Genomic DNA, 19,262 nt, shown 5'->3' with positions numbered 1-19,262 from the left:
GTAACAGATCACAGCTCTAACCAGGACTGGCATTGACACTGACTCAAGGCAGTGGTCATGGAAGTGCATTACAAGAAGAACCTATGATGCTAGTTGCATTTTGGTTGCCCAAAAATGACATATGTAATGAGAGTCTTGCTTGGTTGCAAATTATAGGAAGGTCACAGAGCTCTTGGACAGCAGTGACAAGAACTTGGAGGATCATGAGGAAGTTGTGCCCCAAGTTCCAACTAAAATGCAGTCCAGTGAGGGTTAGGAGTATTCTGGGGAGTCCCTCCTATTTAAGACCACCAACCAAGAGATGTGCCAACCTCTGGGAGAGAATAATTCCAATTGCACTGACTCCTTGACGGCCACCTGACAATCCTGCCAACATCTTACTCTTCCACTACATAGTCATAGCTATAGGTAGTTCTTTCATCATCACAATACACCATCCTGCCATTGTAGCAGTCTTTTTCACCCACTATTGCCCTTACCACCCCCACCCCACCTTTGTCTTCTCATCATCTGGGCCCTAGCCACCTTGAAGGGCCCCAGGGGTGTCCATGACACCCCCTGGTGGCTCCACAATCATGCCCCACTCCACCCATAGGGCACCTTCTTATCTTTCCTGCCACACCTTGATGGTCTTATAATAAATAGGGAGGCTGCTCACAGGCCTTTGAATGGCCTCAGTCCAACTGGATCCTGCCGGCCTCTGCCTGTGTCCAGACCCCTTTCTGGGCTTCACTCATCTTTAGGCCCCTTGCTGGGCCTCATTCCATATCTGTGCCATCAGAGGGCACCTCAAGCCTTAATGGCTCCATATCTTCCCCTACACCATGCCCCAAGCCTTGCAGAAGTTACCGTAATGTTGTTCATCCATTGTGGCTTCAGCCTCCACCCCCTTACTCCTGCTAGGCTTTCTAGCCTGGGACCATTGTGTCAGACCTGGCTTTGAGGCACTAGCTTTATCCCTTCCAGTCACCAGGTCCCTTGCCCCTATCTGGCTTGGCCCTTCTCAGGCACCAGGCCCCTGGCCCTCATCTGGCTGCCACCTTGCATACCCTGCCTATTCCAGGCTCAGCAACAGCTCAAACCTTGAGCCTGCCCTGGCAGGGCTCAAGGCTATTGTATGCCCCACAGGCACTAATGGGACCTTCTTATTCCCCTCCTTCAGTCCCAACCCAAACCGCTGGTATAACTGTAAAATAAATATAAACCTCTGGGCTGTAACATAAACAACAACAACGGAAGCAGCCCTCTGCCCCTCTACGAGGGCAAACCTTCCTTCACCCTTCTGCTGGCATACCTCCCAGCCTGGGCTCCTTGTGAACTCCCTGAGCCTCAGTGTTCCTGCAGGTAGTCTATCATCCCTGCACAGGAGCTCCTAACACAGCTGCTGGCAGAGCTAGACTGGCTTTGCAGCCCAAGACTCAGGTTTATATGCTCCCAGGGCACTGCCTATTTCTGTTCTGCAGGCTGCTTGCAGGTGCCTGCTAATTACCTTGTTAGCACTGTTGTCCCAGCAGCCAGCAGCTGCTGCCCCCCTGCCTAGCCTGCAGAGCTCCCTGGATGGATTACTTTTCTTTTAGCTCTCTATTACAAACATGTTCTACTCTTTGCCCATGATGCCATCTTTGAGCCAAAGGATTTTTCTGTTTGTTTGTATTTGCTGGTATCAATGCGTGAAATAAGAGCAGATACTCTGAATAGTGGAAATGTGCTATGCTTGTTTGGGAGTTCAAAATGAACCACACTGATTTCCTTCTCTACCCGCAACATTGTTTTTCTTGAAACCATTACATTATCTCACAGGTAACCAAAGGGGAAGAGCAGTGGAGAAGGCCCTCTCTCTTATTTGGCACATCCCCGCTTCTTTAAAAATGGGAAGTGGCAATAGGCTGGAGATCATTAGTGGTCAATAGACTGGCAGAAGCTGGTGGTTAGTCCATTCAGCCACTTGGTCCTCATTGTTGCACTTTCCGATGTTCTAGGGAAAGCTTGTGGCCTATAGCCTGAATAGGTGGATGTGGGAGGTGTGCAAATTAACTGCACAGTAGACTAATTTACTGTGCAGTAAGCACCTGCATGTGTAGGTGGCGACACTTCACTGCACATCAGTTAGTCTTCTGTGTGGTAAATTGACTCATGCAGATGCATCCACTGGGAGCATCTACATTGGACTTACTGTGCAGTAAATTACTACATAGTAAGCTAGCCCTGGGAATGCATCTACACATGCACCCTATTGGGAACAGATTTATTCCTTAAGTAGATCTAGGGCTGCTCCTGCCCTGCTCGGACCTCCTGCAGCAGCCAGGGCGAGGTGCAGCTTCTGACCACTGCTGCCCAGGTGCCAGGGGTCTCTGGGGAGAGAGGGGTTCACCCTGACAGGGGACTTCAAGTGGGGGGATAGGGAGGCACAGCCTGACAGGGGATGCTGTTCTGGGAACCTGTGGCGAATGCACTGTGGATGCCCCCCACTCCTCCCCCCACCAGTAGTGGACAGGGCACTGTGTCTGTGAGACACCTGCAGAGCACCTCCTCCCCCATCCCGCACAGTAGGTCCCCTGGGCTGCTGCCTGTGGCCTCCAGGCCCACAGCTCACCCACAATACTACAGGCATTCTAGACAGTTTACATTCAACAAGCTTTATTTCCCTCCAAAACCGCACACTCCCTCCTGCCCCGCTGCCCAACCCCAATTCCCACCACCAATAAAACACCCTCTTCTCCATTCTGCTGTTTACAGCAGTGCAGTTGGTACTGGTGGGCTGGCAGCGCCTATGGTGCGCAGCCTGGGGAGAAGTGTCCAGCACCCCGGCCTCTGGTGGAACCACTGTGGGTGCAGACACTGTGGTGAGACTGGCAGCCCAAGGGCTCAGCCAGGGGTGAGGGAGGGCACTAGCCAGCCTGTTCCCCCTCTTGCTCCATGGGGCCAGGCCCAGCAGAGGTCTTCTCCTGCTCAGGGGCTACATGGCAGGCAGAGGACTGGGGGAGAAGGGGACAGGGCACGAGCCTTGACAGGTGGCCTGGATGCCAGGGGACCTGGCTCAGGACCAGCTGCTGCAGGGCCTCCTCCCATGCCCACTGCCCTGAGACTAGGCCTAGGGCTGGTGGCTGGGCACCTGGTGGCTGCCAGGCGGCAAGAGGGGCTGGGACTGGCAGTGGGCAGCATGAAAGAGGTTGTGAGGGCCAGGATGCTGTCAAGCACCTGGTAGTCTTCCTCTGCAGCCCCCACTGCCGGAGCTGCCATGGAGGCCTGCTGCTCCTGGATGGTCACCATCCTGTTGAGGAGGGTAATGTGCCGGTCCTTGAGTTCTAGGAGCTGGGCACAGTATGCCCCCTCCTCCCAGCCCTTCTCTTGCTCGTGGGCTGCCTGCTCCTGCTTGCATGTCTCCCTCTGTCGCTCATGTGAGTCTCTTTCCCACTCACACACTTCTGCTGCTTCATACCAGGTGCACAAGTCAGCCAGCAGCTCCTCTGCAATGGTGACCAACCAGTCAAGGGGCTCCTGGTCGGCTGGGACATGGAACTGCTCTGTCCTGCCATGAGCTCCTGAATCGGCTCTCTCAATTGATCTTTGGCCTGTCTGACATATTCTGGTTTCTCAGGCTCCATTAAACACTCTAGCAGTCACTGTTGATGTTCTTTGCTGGGCTAAGGAGCTGTCCTGGACATGCTCCAAGATCCATTAGTGGGAGCACCAAGTGCCCCCTGCAGTGTAACACAAGCTGTAGAAGGTCCCTAATCAAAACCTACACCCCTGCCTAATCATAATCGGCACCAGAGAGGATCCTCCAGGCTCTCCCAATGGCAGCTGCATGGTGGCTTTCCAGTGGAAGGGAGTGGGGGGCAAAGGGAGGGTTCCTGTTTCCCCATGAGAGAAGCCTGATGGGGAGACTGGCTCCTTGAAGGAGGAGGAAGGGAAGTAGGGAGGATTGTGCTGGAGAGGATTGGGACAGGGGCGAGGAAGACAAAGGTATTCCCTACAGAGTTGCCCTTCTCCATAGCCTCTTCAGGAGTGCCCTAATGTACAAAGAAGATAGGCTTTTCAAACAGCTTTGGGGGCTTCCCCATGGGCAAGTCCCAGCCCCCAACTCCAGAGCTTTGCACATAGGTCTGAATGTGGAGTCTGATGGGCACTAGAAGGCAGCAAATGCTCTGCATCGGTCTGGGGAGCCCTGCCCATAGGAGATGACACGGCAGGCAGAGATGTGGATAGAAGCAGTGGGCAGGCAGGCATGGCAGGAGATGACATTGGTGCAGAAACTGGGACCATAGGCACTGGGTGTAGGTGTCTGTTTTGGAGGACTGCACCTCAGGTGGAGGGGAGGGCAGGGGCCATAGTGATGGTGTGGTGTGTGAAGAACGGTTTAGATAGATCTACTCCTACCAAGGGGCCAGGGATAGACTAGTTGAACTCTCACTGTTTTTCCTAACCCTGTTTCCTACCACTCCCTGCTTAACCCTGTATCATGGGAAGGTCTCTGTCCTCTGTGGCCATGGTCTTGTCAGTACACTAGCAACAGTATGGCCCATCCCCAGAGGGCTGACATCCCACCCACCTGACTCCCTGTGCAGACTCCAAAATGGAAACGCATCAGTGAGGCTTCTCTAGGTTTGTCCTGTGCTAGAGCCCTTGTCTCTGCAGAGCCAGAGAGCAGCCACTGGGGACCAGTTCAGAGCAATCTTGTCGAAGCACCTCTGGGTTGTGGAGCACAACAGCACACCCAGGAGGTGTGCTCAGTCCCCACCAATGGTAGGACAGACCTCTGGGATGGTAAAGACAAGCCCTGTTTTACTAATCCCTGCATCTTGGCCATGACAGGGAGTGAGGGAAAATCTGAAAAGAATTTACAGGGGGACTTGAGTGCCTCAGCTCCAGCTGAGGTACTCTGGGGGGCGGTTGTGTTTGTTAAATCTCAGGACACAGAAAAATGTCTCTGGGGAAGGTCTGGTTTTTGGGATTCTGCTCCCCCCCCCCCCCTTAATCATTACACAAAGCACTTCCCCGCAACCTCCTAAATGTATGTTTTACACTAGCTCAGGTGAAAAGGTTTTTCTTTCTTCCTTTTGTTTATTTTGTATGTAGTGTTAAAGAACTTCGGGAAAACCTAGGGAACTTAGGCTCTAGCACCCCTACTTAATGAAGTTAAATGCTTTGCTAAACAGTATTAACGTAACTACACTCTTTTAAAAAAAAATATTTTTAAAGAAATTTTTCGGGTTCCCAGCCAAATCAAGTCCAAATCCACGAGTCAGTCCAGAACCAAAAGTAGCCCTACAACCAGCAACCAGCCCCACCAGGGACTTCAGATGTTTCCAAATCTTTTGGCGGGCATTCTACCTGCAGGTCCAAGCCCAGAGGCTTGGGGTTTGGATACCGGGAGTTTCACCTGCCCTCAGTCATATGGCCATAGGAGCAAGCTAGAGAGGAACCTCCTATTTGCATAAAGTGGGCGCTTTAATCCCCAACACCTCTGCGGGTACTGAACCATGCCAGAAGAAAAGTCATCCGCGGAAACGCTTCAGGAAAACTGCCTTCCTGGACACAGATACATGGCGTTTCCTCTCGCCTGGGCTCCACAACACAGGCCGCACATTAGCAGCCTGGGGGACGCCCGCGCCCCTGTGAAAGCAGGCTCCCCTTGACTCCAGCACCGCCGCCTCACTCAGCCTGTGAGTAGACCTCTGCTCCCACCGCCTCCCCGTGGGGCAGGGGCAGGGGCGGGGGCGGGGCAAGCAGGGACAGGAGAAGGCAAGACGACGACAACGCAGGACAGGGAAGGGGTTCATAGGGCGCCTTGCCCCCGGGACCACAGCCCGCCAACTCCCCGACAGGCCACACCACCCCACCCACTACTGCTCCACGGCTGCAGACCACTCGCCATGCCCCGCCCCCGCCGGGGGTCACGTGCGCATGGGGCGGCCGACCTTTTCCGGGAAGCGCGCGCTGGGGGCCGGAAGGAGTCGAGTGGTCGTGTGTGTCGGTGAGTGACTGCGGCTCTGGCGCGCGGGGCCCGCCACTGCCCCTTGCCCCGCAGCGCGGGAGCCGGGCTCGCGCTCCCGTCGCCCCCGAGCGCGGGGGACAGGCCCACGCCCGCGGCATACTGGAGCTGGGGCGGCGGGGAAACACCACCGCTACGGCCGGGCCGGCTGCCCGCTGTCGGTGGGGGACCGCGAGCCCGGCGACCGCGTGTGCGGAGCGCCCCGTTGCCCCCTCGCTTCAGCACCTGAAGGGCAGGGCCTGGCGCTGCGCAGCGCGTGGCGCACACGCGCGGCCGGGGAGTTGGGGGCCGCCGCCCTTTCAAAGCACGGCTGAGATTTTTAGATCAGCGGTCTCCAGCCTTTTTAAGGCGAAGATCACTTTTTGAAGTAAAGGGGCACCGCAGGATCGACCGCGCCCCACCCCCAGCCCAGCAGGCCGCTTCGTTCGGGAGGGAAGGGATGGTGGGGGCCGATGCAGCCCCCCGCGGTGAGGGAGGGAGTGGGGCAGGGGCAGGGGTGAGTGGGGCCCTGGCCCGGCTGGGGGGTCGGTGCCTGGACGGCTCACCCAGGCGTGCGGGGGAGCTCCTGCTGCTGCACGAACCCTGGCAGAGACCCAGGGTTCATGCACCACCCTCCCTCCCCCCCCATCTGTTCACAGGAGAGAGGCAGCTGCAGGTTGGAGGCGGGGCACTAGTAGAGCTGGGGCGGGAGGGGCACGGGAAGGGCTGGGGGGCAGGGGCTGCGGGTCCAGAGTGAGAAGTGCAGGCAGCGCTGGTGGGGGGGGCAGGGATTTGCAAGTGAGGCATAGAGGCAGGGCTCAGCATATCACTGGCTCCTCATCAGTGCCCCCTCTGCACCCCCTGTCCTTCCCCCACCTTGTCCTCTGCCCTCCTGGCAGCGGGGTTCATGCGATGCCAGGCTGCTCCCGGGCCAGGTGCTGGGACGATTGGCTCATCTGGGGCTGCATGGCAGGGTGCTCCCAGTTCTGGGCTGAGCCTTGTCCCCTGTCCACCTGGTGGCAGGACACCCTCAGTGTTAAGCCCTGGTTGGGCCTGGCGCTGGAACAACCGGCCTATCCAGGGCCACCGGGGGGGGGCCTCAGCAGCTGGAGCCCCCCACGCATCCCTGGACAATCTGACAACCCCAGCCCTTGTGCCCCGCATACAGATTGGGGTGCAGGCTGCCACTGTGGGCTGGGGTTGGGCCAGGGACTTTCCTGTGGGGGGGATGGGCCCAGCTACGCTGGTGGCAGGCACTGGGAGGGGGGGCTACAGCCACCGGACCCCACTCCTAGCACTGCTGCCCGCCCCAAGCACAGCATGGTCCAGGACCCATCAGGAAGAGCCTGGCATGGCCTCAGCCCTGCAACAGCAGCACAGCCCACCCTGCCCTGTGTGTAGATCTGGGGGCACACACCCCTGTGCCCTCCTGGGGTATGGCCCCCCCACTCTCCCAGGCTCTGTCATCTGTCTTCCCCCCCCCCCCCCCTACCTGACCTCTTGCTCCTGCCTCTGCCCTGCTCCCTCCCTTACTGTGGGGGCCTCGATCTGGCCCCTACCCCTTCCCTTCCCACCTGCTGGGATCAAGGGTTGGGACTCAGCTGGGCTCAAGGGGGGGGATCAAGGGTTGACTGGTTGGTGACCACTGTTTTACAGCATCTGTGAAAGCTTCAGAGTCTCTTGCTAAGACCAAGTTCTAAACTAGGCATTTAAACGGCCAGGGTTGCTGCAGGCTCCCCTGTAACAATGAGCACCAGTAACTTCCAGTGTTTTGACTTGTGGCTTGCACCCTGTTCATCACCTTTTTTGTTGTTTTGGGTGGCTAAGGAGGAGGAAGCCAGGATGAACAAATGATGGGAAAGCCAGGAAGTTAGTGAAGCCAGCTGCTGGGTATCTGAAAGAGCAGGTTAACTATCAGTACGGCAAATCTAAATTAATTATCAAGTTCAGGTTTAGTCTGGGGTGGCAGCCTATAGCCTGCAGAGCCATTGGATGTGGCCTGGAGCCAAAGGGCTTCAGCAGCTAGGGGCTTTTCCCATGCTATAGCTGCCTTGGCCCCAAAGACGGTCTCTTTAACCTGCTGCTGGAAAAATACTGCGAACTCCTGAGCTACCTAGCTTTGGACCAACTAGACCAGTGGTTCTCAACCTTTTTCTGACTGGGACCCATTTTTGTAAAGGTCTATGGTCTGTCCCTACTCAAGCCCCCCTGGCTCTGCCAGTGCACAGCCTACAGTCCCCTGCCCTCCCCTGGGCCATGCTGGGGCCCCTTACTCCCAACCCTCAGCCCCCTGTCTCCCCCAGCCCTGCTGGAGGGACCCCCAGCTGCCCCTGTCCCGCTTAGGCCAGGGTGTGGTGGCTGCCATGGCTCTGGCTCATGTGTGAGGCAGTGGAGTGAGTCTGGTCCAGCATGGTCTGGAGGGTGAGGAGGGGGGCTCCTGCACTGTGCCAGGCAACCTAGTTATGGTCCCATCCTGCCCCCTGAGCAACATCTTATGGCCACCCTGCCCCTGCAAGCACAGGCACCTGCCCTGTTGCACCAGCTTGGCCATGCAGCTCTCTCCCCTGCCCCTTCCTTTAATGGAAGGGGTAAGTGCCTTCCCACTGCCCCTCTGCCCTGCTGCAGTCTTGGCACCTGGCCACGTTCCTCCAGTACCAGTCGTCCCAAGCAGCCCCTTGCAGGTTGGAATCCTGCCAGCCTGCAAGGGGAGACCCATGCTTTCCTGCATTTTTTTTTTTTTTTTTTTTTTTTTTGTGATTTTTTTTTTTCCCCCCCCCCCCCCCACGCGCACAACCCTTTCAGATATTCTTGTGACCCACAAGTTGAGAAATGCTGAACTAGACAACTGTGTGAAATTGAGTTTGACTACAGGTGCCTGGTTTCTCTGTGTGCCAGGTTGAAACAACATTTTTATGTTTCCTATTTGTCTGTACAGTGCTCACTCAGGGTTCTGATGGGAACTTAGGTTACATCTGTAAGGGGCATTGAGAGTTCACTTTTAAAAAATGTGATTGCTGGTGGCATGTTCCTTCCCTGCTTCATGCTGTTTAATGCTGTGTTACATTAGCACAGTTAAATCACAAGTGGGGTATGCAATATAACATTCCCACAGCAACATTGTCTTGCCTGCATGTTTTGCCAGTGTAGCAAAGAGAACATTTTTTATAGAAGCCTTTCTATGTCTCTTTAAAGATGTACTTTGCATCCTTTATGTTGTATTCTTTTAAATTTAATTTTCTAGTTTTCTTTGAAAAATAATGTGGAGATGTACCCTGCCAGATAAATACATTTCAGGTAAATGTTATGTCCGTATAAACTAGCACACCTTGAACTATACTCTGATCCCATCCATTGCATCCTAGAAATAAATGCATGGCTCAGAAGATGGCGTCAACGGAAAAGCTTCGGATTCTGTGGTAACTGACTGGTATTCCAGGACAATGGTATTTGTTGCTTTTACTATTAGACAAGGACTGGCAAGAGTTCTCTTTCGGCATCATTTGAATACTGTGTTTTGTAGTGCTTTAAGTCATACAGGGGATGGTGAAGAACACTCACCAGCTGTCATGCATTCAGTGCTGAGGGATGAAGAGTGAAGTTATTTTAAAGAAGGGTTTGAGAACCACAGTACGGCAAAAACAGAGGTTAGAGAAAAGCTAGAAGACAGACATCAAAGTATCTTTGATGCTTCTAAATCAGTGGTGCTCAATCTCTTGGCCCTATGGGCCTGATGCATGGTGTGGGTCCAGTCTGCAGGGCTGATTGGGCCCCATATCAGCCCTATGCATCTAGATCAGCCCTTATAGCCAATCAAGCTTATGGGGCCATTCTATCCAGTCCTCATGGCTCTGTATAGGTCCACTTGGCAGTATGGGAGTAGCAGTTAGCTGCCACTGCTCCCCCATCATCAAAGTTTTGCATCCATGGGGAGCCCTGTAGGCCAGATGAGATGGCTCCGTGGCCCAGATCTAGCATCCAGTCTTGGGTTTGAGCACCCCTGTTTTGTACAAACACAAGGAGTATGGAGAACAAGCAAGGTGATTTGGAATCATACTACACAAAGCCTTGGCAAGTGGCAATGGGGGCAGGAGCTAATGATTACTGGAAGTCCCTAGTCACGGACCTGCATGGAGGCAATGATTGTATGATGGTTATTCTGTACTTGGAATAGATACAGACATACAATTCAGCAACTACAGTTTAGGGATGTAAATATTGTTTAAAATATTATCTGTTTAATCTCTTCCAGTTATTGGTAAAATGGTTCTGTTCACAATAGTTCATATCTAGTTCAGTGACCATCTGGCAGGAACGGCCCGGCCCCAGCCCTGGCCCTTTACGTCTTCGCTATGCTCCTGGCACTGTGTGGGTCCACGGTCACTGGTGAGAAGTGAGCTGCAGGTGGGAGGCAGCAGTTGTGACTGAGCCAGTAGGGGGGGCTGCCCAACTGTGGAACAGTCACTGCCCTTCATCCCCATGTGCAGGGGCTAGGCTGCAGTCACCCTTCTTCAGGCATTGGAAGTCTCTGCAGAGGCTTCCTATGCCTGAAGAAGGGTACCTGCACTCAAAAACTTAAGAACTTTTTTTTTCCAACTACTCAGTTGGTCTAATAAAAGATATCACATCTACTCAAAGAACCTTGCCTGCCTATGTCCTTATACCAACACTGCTACAACCAAAAACCCTTGATTACCTTTGGCTTTTTCTCCTTTGTTTGTCCCCCTCCCCTTCCATTCTCTATCTTTTTGTTTTTCTAATTTCCACCTGTTTACATTCTCCCTGACCTGTCACACTTCTAGCTTCTTTCATTCCTCAGGATCATATGCTGAAAGTGTGTACAGCTGCTGCTGTCTTTAGCCCAGCTGGGCTCCCTGCACAGCTGCTCCCCATAGTTCCTAGCTGGAGTGGCCTGATGCACAATTCTGAGATGAGAATTTGTTTTCTTCATGATGAAAGGGGTATGTGTGTGTGTTGGGGGGGGGGGGGGGGGATGGACCTCATTTTCGAATTAAATACAGTATTGCGGTCAGAGGACAATCTTTGAAGAAAGTTGAACACTTCCCCTACTTTGGCGGCCACTTTTCCTGAAAAGTAAACATAGGTGTTGATAGTCAACACTAGATGAAATCTGCCAGCACTGTCTTTGGGTATCTTTGAAATTGTGTCTTTTAGCATGACTGGAGACCTACTCAAATCGCATTTTTGTGGAAATTGTGAAATTCAGCATTGCCCACAAAATGGGGCAAACAATGCCTGTGAAATCCATGGGGGGAAAAAACTTACTGAAAATAAAATGCTGGCTCCCTAGAGCTGGGCTGCACACCCTGCCAGGAGGAGGGGACCTGCCTACATGAAGGGGAGCCCAAGATGACTGCCACCCTTCACTTCTGACTGGCTGAGGTCTGCTTGTTGTGTCACCCTACCCCCTGCACCAGTCAATGGTGAGTGGCAGGGTTGCATGAGACACCTCTCTTGACCAATCAGTGGCAAAGGGTGGGTCATTGGGGTCTCTTGGCTAATCAGAAGTGTTTGTCGGGGGGAGGGGGCACCATGATAAACCCATAAAAATGGTGGCCAGCCCTGCAGTCTGCCTTCGAAATCAGCCAGCTGCCTCCTTCAGTTGGGTAAAGCCCTAATCATGACATCAGGGCCCAAACCAAACTTCTTGTCTGCCAGGCTAGTGTCATCCCTGCCTTGTTATATGGGTGTGAAACTTTGGATGACACTGAAAACACCTGAAAAATTTGGAACATTACTATCAGCAATTGCCTTGGGGAAATGTTCCGTATCACTTGGAAGGATGGAAGAACAAATGCCAGTGTTTTAGTTTAGCCAGATTCTAGCAGCATTAAACTTGTTTATATAACATCAGGTCCATTAGTCAAGACATGTCATAAGGATGCCTGACAGCCGGGTCCTGAATCGGGTTCTATACTTCCAACTCGCCATTAGTCACTGATGTAGAAGTGGGAGAAAGAAGAGATTCAAGTACACCTTGAAAACCAGTCTGTGAAAATGCAATATTAGCATCAATAGTTGGGAGAGACTAACACTGAATTGCCCCCAGTAGTGCTGTCATGTATGACAAGGTGTTGATTGCTTTGAACAAACTTGCCTCAGTATGGATAGATGATAGATGTGAAAAAACAAAAAGAAAAAGCTGTGATCCAACAGCCCCAGGATCCCAATCTATTTGCCACTTCTGCAGTTGAACATGCAGATCTTAGAATGGCTTCCTCAGGCATCCCCAGCCTTGCCAATGACTCAGTCTGACATGACATTTTCATAAGTGACTTGGATAAATGTGGTCTTGGGAGAATTACTGTTAGGCGAATACATAATTGGCAGAATAACTGCAAGCAGGGGGAAACTATAAATGGATCAGTGTCAGGCAGGCGGAAGGTTTCAAGTGGGTTTTGAATTTTTAAGAGGTCAGTTTTGAGTTAAACATTTTTATTCGTGACTTGGATGCAAGAAGTGAGAAACTCCTGATGGAGTCTGCAGATGACATAGAACTGGGAGGGCCTGCAAAAACTTTGAAGGATAGGATCAGAATTGAAAAGGATCTTGATGGGCTGGAGAGCTGGGCACTAGATGGTGGAATGAAACTCAGTACAGACAAGTGTACATCACTACCTCTGGGTTAGGGTGGGGGGAGCCAAATGCACAAGTATGGAATTGGGGATAATTAGCTAGGCAGGAGTATTGCCGAGAAGGATCTAGGGATTTGCTAGATTACAGATCCAAAGTAAAACAGCCCTATTGTATAGTTGCAAAAAAAAAGCAGATGCAATTTTGAGCTGTATTAGCAAGAGTACTAAGTGTCAGACATAAGAGGTGATGGCACCACCATACTTCATGCTTGTTTGGTCTTAGCTGGAGTATTGTGTGTAATTTTGACGTCTGTGATTTAAGAAAGATGTAGAGAAACTGGAGAGGATGCAGAGGTGAGTGACTAAAATAAAGTGGTTGTAATTCAAGCTGTATGAGGAAAGGGTGAGCAAATTAATCTTTACACCAAACTGAACACACTTAAGAAGGGATCTAATAGCAGGTTTCAGATATTTGAAAATTTGCCATAAAAAGCTGGAGAAGAATTGTTCTCCTTTTCTTCCAAAGTGCAGGACAGGAATGGGATTTAGAGTGCAGTAAAGCAGTTTGGCTGTGATAGAAAAGGTTAGTTTTGCTGTAGTTAAAATTGGTATGATACCAAAAAAAAACAAAAAAAAAACTCTTCTACTCTCAGGATTCAGTCAAGAGATTTCCAAACCAAATGCTTTGGACCTCCAGGGTTAGAAATAAGTGCTACTATACATACTAAGTTTTGGAGGCACTCAGTTTTCTAAACATGAATATTTTCTTATTCTTTGAAAGCTTGAAGGCATTGGCTCTTAAAATTGTATAATGACATCTTGCTTATTTTTCACCATCAATTCTGACATGATTTTTAACTGCCATTAACAGGAACAATTAGAACTAGAAATCAGTACTTTATATAATTGGGTATCTTATCTTATAAACAACTTTCAGCTGATATAGGGCATGAATCTGTTAGGTTGTAAATACCAACTGCTAAAGTCTTGTTAGGACTGAAGTAGGAGTATGTTGGCTGCAGAGTAAGAAGATGGTCAAGAATCTTCCTGCTCTTTCTGATTGATCTCACCAAGTGACGGTTGGTTCAGCAGTCATAGGCTCCTCTCATAACACATGATATGAACATTTTTTAGATCGCATCTCTTACAGTGATATAGTTGAGGAAGTGCCATTGTTTCATTGTTTCGAGTGGGGGTGTTGCCATGTTTTGTACCTGTCATGTCTGAAAGTATTTAAGGACAGGGTCATGCTCTACACACTTACTAAGAGAATGCTGTTGGAATTGGCCTTGCCCACTCCTTCCTTTCAAGTGGTGCTCCTCCACATGTTAGTCCCAGCCAACTCTCACATTGAAATCTCCAAGGAGGATGATCTTATTCTCTTTTGGGATGATAGGCAGGATTTCATCAAGGTCAGCATAAAACTGTCCTTTCTGTTCTTCCTGTTTATTTTAATATTGGGATGTATGCACTGATGATGGTAGCAAGCAGATTGTTGGTCATTTAGAGGCGTGAGGCACTCATTAATGCAAACAGAGGATTTGGTCATTTGGCCGACCATCAAATTCTTAATGGTGAAAACAGTGCTGTGTATTTACCTGCCGTTTGCAGGTTTCCCTTTCTAGAAGAATGTATGGCCGCCCCCGCTTCTTCCTCAGTTAGCCTTCTGCATGTCTGGTCTTGTTAGGAACAGCAATATCAATGTTGTATCATGAGAGTTCTCAGGCAATAATAGCCATTCTTTGTTCAGGTCTGTTACTCTTTGGGTCATCTAGTAGGGTGTCTCTGTTCTAGGATGCAGAGGACACTTTTGTGTTTCATCTGTAATTAGAGTGATCCCTCTGGAAGTGGCTATGCAGTTGGGTAAGATGAGGTGGGACAGCTTATGTTTAGGGCACTTTTCTAGCACCCTTCCTTTTCAGAGTGAGCAGAGGGGATCCTAAAAAGGACTGTTCAGTCATGATCGTGGCTGCCAAGTCATCCTCCTGTCCCATTCTAAGGGTGAAATGACCAACATGTGACTTCCACCTGCATGTGGTCTGTGACTAGGGATTCCCGGTGATCACTTTGTATGTCCCTGTTGCCACTTGTTTGTTGTTGTAGGACTTTGTAGAGGCTATGGGTATTGGTTATTAGTTATTGTGGTAGATGTTGGATCTAGTGGGAGAAGCCTGCATGTGACTCATTTTAGATGAGGAGGCCGTTGTGCATTGGCAGCTGCACAGATCTTGGTGGAGGAGAAACCTGTGTCCAGTGTCAAGGAGATCCAAGACAACTGGGGTTACTTTTCCACTGTAGCCTTCATCTGCCTTTGCAGCTGTTGAGAAATATGCCTTCTTCCTCCACCTTCTCCATCGTTGAGGTCTTTGTTGGACAGCGCTTCATCTGATACCTTACCTTTGACCTTACTGCAATGGGTGACCCTACCAAGAGTACAGGACTCCCAGCAGTGCTGCTCTTATAGATTCATAGATTCATAGATGTTAGGGTTGGAAGGGACCTCAATAGATCATCGAGTCCGACCCCCTGCATAAGCAGGAAAGAGTGCTGGGTCTAGATGACCCCAGCTAGATGTCTATCTAACCTCTTCTTGAAGACCCCCAGGGTAGGGGAGAGCACCACCTCCCTTGGGAGCCCGTTCCAGACCTTGGCCACTCGAACTGTGAAGAAGTTCTTCCTAATGTCTAGTCTAAATCTGCTCTCTGCTAGCTTGTGGCCATTGTTTCTTGTAACCCCTGGGGGCGCCTTGGTGAATAAATACTCACCAATTCCCTTCTGTGCCCCCGTGATGAACTTATAGGCAGCCACAAGGTCGCCTCTCAACCTTCTCTTGCGGAGGCTGAAAAGGTCCAGTTTCTCTAGTCTCTCCTCGTAGGGCTTGTTCTGCAGGCCCTTGACCATACGAGTGGCCCTTCTCTGGACTCTCTCCAGGTTATCCGCATCCTTTTTGAAGTGTGGCGCCCAGAATTGCACGCAGTACTCCAACTGCGGTCTGACCAGCGCCCTATAGAGGGGAAGTATCACCTCCTTGGACCTATTCGTCATGCATCTGCTGATGCACGATAAAGTGCCATTGGCTTTTCTGATGGCTTCGTCACACTGCCGGCTCATGTTCATCTTGGAGTCCACTAGGACTCCAAGATCCCTTTCTGCTTCCATTCCACTAAGCAGGTCATTTCCTAGGCAGTAGGTATACTGGACATTTTTCCTCCCTAGGTGCAGCACTTTGCATTTCTCCTTGTTGAACTGCATCCTGTTGTTTTCTGCCCACTTGTCCAACCTATCCAGGTCTGCCTGCAGCTGTTCCCTGCCCTCCGGCGTGTCCACTTCTCCCCATAGCTTTGTGTCATCTGCAAACTTGGACAGAGTACATTTCACTCCCTCGTCCAAGTCGCTGATGAAGACATTAAAGAGTATCGGTCCAAGGACCGAGCCCTGCGGGACCCCACTACCCACACCCTTCCAGGTCGAGACCGACCCATCCACCACGACTCTTTGGGTGCGACCTTCTAGCCAATTCGCCATGCACTGGACTGTGTAGTCATCCACATCACAGCCTCTTAACTTGTTCACCAGTATGGGGTGGGATACCGTATCGAAGGCCTTCCTGAAGTCTAAGTATACGACATCCACCCCTCCTCCTGTGTCCAGGCGTTTCGTAACCTGGTCATAGAAAGAGACTAGGTTGGTCAGGCACGATCTGCCCGCCACAAACCCGTGCTGGTTTCCCCTCAGCATAATTTGTCCTGCCGGGCTCTCACAAATGTGAGCCTTGATAATTTTTTCAAAGACTTTACCAAGGATGGAGGTGAGACTGACTGGCCTATAGTTGCCCGGGTCCTCCTTCCTCCCCTTTTTGAAAATGGGGACCACGTTAGCCCTTTTCCAGTCCTCTGGGACTTGGCCCGTGCGCCATGAGCGTTCAAATATTCCTGCCAGTGGCTCTACAATGATGTTGGCCAGTGCCTTCAGCACCCTTGGATGGAGCCCATCTGGGCCTGCCGATTTAAAGGCATCCAGTTCTTCCAAATGATTCTGCACCACCTCAGGATCTACATATGGAAATCTGGCGCCTTGCTGCTGCCTCTCTACAACCCCAGTGAGAGACTTGTCGTGCCCCTCACTTAGGAACACTGAGGCAAAGAACTCATTGAGGAGTTCAGCCTTGTCCCCCCTATCTGTCACCAATTGTTTCTGCCTGTCACCAATTGTTCTTAGGGTCACTGGTACACACAAGTCTCTTCATCTGGTCCAGATGGCAGTCCATGGAGAGGACAAACCTGTTAAAGTTTTTCTATGCTAAAAAAAATTGATTCTAAAATTGTAGGGCAGGGATTGTTGAAGTGGTATTGTAGCTGTGATGATCCAGGAAATATGTGAGAGGCAGGGGTATTTGCAGTTGATTATCATGTATTGGAGCACTTGTCTCAGTTTATTCCAACCACGCAAGTTTCTGACTATTACAGTACACTTCCTCATAAGGTCTTTGAGGCTAAAAACCCAACAGGTTTGATGCTGCCCAAATTAGGCTGGGTTATTATGACTTGCATGAAAACAAACAGGGCCCAGCCATTTAAACATTAGACTTAAGTGCCAATTTAAACTGGATTAGCCATGATTGTTTCTGAGGCAAAGTGTTAATTTATAATCCACAGGTACCTATTGTGGGACCAGTCTCAACCACTGATTTTAATCACTGGTTTAAATCTGTATAATTTGCCCTGGTTTTAGATGTGTTTTGCCCACTGGCTTTTTCAAAAGCTGTTTTGTCAAAGGTTGGCTTACTTAGAAAGGTGTGGGTCATTATTTAGTAAGCCTGTATAAGCGATATCTTGGAATGTGCATTAATTAGATTTATGTAGAAAAATTTTAAAAAATGAGTTGTCAAAAAGCTGGTTCCAGACATGCAGGCACGTGCAGCTTGTGCTGCCACAAACTTCTCAGCGGTGCCACAAACTGCATGCCTGGCATGTTAAAATGTGCCTTGTACTGCAAATTTGCAGCGCGGGACAAAAAAAAATACTGCAAAAAAAGTAACATGGTACATGTCACAGGAGCACGTGCCAGCAGACGCAGAGGTTCCGTCTTCCCAGGAGAGGCTCTGGCTACTGACCAGAATGTTGCCCCTCCTCTGTTACCATCCCAGAACTCTGGGAACTGGCAGGAGAGGGGAAAGGGCCGCTTCCCCAAAGTGGGGCATTTTGCCCCACACCAAACGTATGCAGGGACGTGTGCAGTAGCAAAAAGTGGCACAAATTTGTGCTGCTGCTATTTTTGCCGTGGCAAATGCAAGTCTCTGCAGGTAGGAATGCACCCAAAGAGAGGAAGTTCTCTGTAGATATTAAGCATGTTTTAAAAAACTCTCACTTTTGTTTTAAGTTCTAATATGCATAAAAACCATTAACAAGTTATAATAAGTAAGGACATGTTACTTGAAATATAGGTGAAGAACAAAGAAGGTGTTCTTTTTGCATAGGTCGGTTTTAGCGCACAGCCAAATTTCAAGACGCAGTTAACTGTTCCAGGAGATAGTCCTTGAGAAGAAGAAAAATAACTCTCTTTTTGTCTTTTTTCATTTTACTATAGTGTATTTAGCCATATTTAAACTTTTGAACATCTTTTTGTAGATCTTCAAGATGACTAAAAAAAGGAAACACCAGGAAGATTTCCAAAAGGTGAAGCTAAAAGTTGGAAAAAAGAAGCCTAAACTCGAAAATGTAACCGATACAAACTTCAAAACAAAAGCCATACAAATTCCAGAACAGCTTAAAGAAGATGGAATGCTTCCAACACAGAACAGAAAACTTAACATAAAGGTAAGAAAAAGTAGGGTTTCAACAATTATGACTGTCAAATTATTGAGGTTACTATATTCATTGTCAGATTAATTATGTGAATAGGTGTTTTTTAAAAAATAAAAAAAGAAATACACATATTTGTACACTGCCTCAGTGGCCCTGACAAAAGGCTTTACCTTGAAGAGCTTGTGTAGCTTTGCTAGTTGGGTCATTTGGAAAACTATATTAAGGGAAATATTTTCAAAAAGTCCTGAAGTTAGACATAGGTTTAGAAACTTAAAGAATGGACCAATGATCCGTTATACCATTTTTTTTTTTTTAGTGGTTTTACTGCAGTTGAGCTGAGGCCACTGCAACTGTTTTCTCTTTGGTTCTGCCCCACAGTAAGTAGAAGTTAAAAGGTAGCTTACCTTTAAATGAAACATGGCTAAGGTACTACAGTTTAGTGTTATTTATTGCAGAATGGGAGTAGACAGATAAAAGAGTTACAGTGGATCGCTTGATGCATGCTAATGAATAGCAGGTCTCTTATTTAAAGCCATACAATTGTTAATTCTTCCACACCTTAAGTTTCATTACCTGGTTTTTTTAAATGCTGGTCGTAGGTCATTAATTTGCATAGAAGCAATGCTTGTCAAAATTAGAATCTTGTGACCATGTTTAACTTTGAATTCCTATTTTTGAAAATCTTCATTCGTCTTTATTATTCAGCACATTTCTATTTCCCTTTATAATTCCAGCTTTTTTCCCCTTAGCTTGATTTTCTCCCAATGGGGTTCATTTTCAGGAAAAGATGGTTCTTCCGTGATTACCTGCAAAAGCAGCTGTCTAGCCTGAGTTTTTGCACTCCAGCCCCTACCCCTGTTGTGGGAAGTGAGAAGATGGTGTTCAGCAGAT

General features: G+C 49.7%; 1 protein-coding gene across 3 annotated transcripts in view; it reads left to right on the top strand.

Moving 5' to 3' along the window:
- Positions 1 to 5,809: 5,809 nt before the first annotated feature.
- Positions 5,810 to 19,262, top strand: part of TEX10 (testis expressed 10) — a 126,115-nt gene continuing 112,662 nt past the window's right edge. The window contains exons 1-2 of one of the 3 annotated variants that reach the window (XM_014603036.3): positions 5,810 to 5,977; positions 18,195 to 18,383. In XM_014603036.3, the coding sequence (XP_014458522.1) occupies positions 18,204 to 18,383 (180 nt within the window). In that variant the 5' untranslated portion in view covers positions 5,810 to 5,977; positions 18,195 to 18,203. Of the gene's footprint in view, positions 5,978 to 11,311; positions 11,416 to 18,194; positions 18,384 to 19,262 lie in introns of those variants that run through there. The other 2 variants (XM_006260385.4, XM_059728551.1) reach the window with 2 other exon arrangements.

Source organism: Alligator mississippiensis, chromosome 5 (genome assembly GCF_030867095.1).
Source record: "Alligator mississippiensis isolate rAllMis1 chromosome 5, rAllMis1, whole genome shotgun sequence".
NCBI lineage: Eukaryota > Metazoa > Chordata > Crocodylia > Alligatoridae > Alligator > Alligator mississippiensis.
Note: the sequence above shows the minus strand (reverse complement) of the source record. Positions and strands in the feature narration are given on the sequence as shown.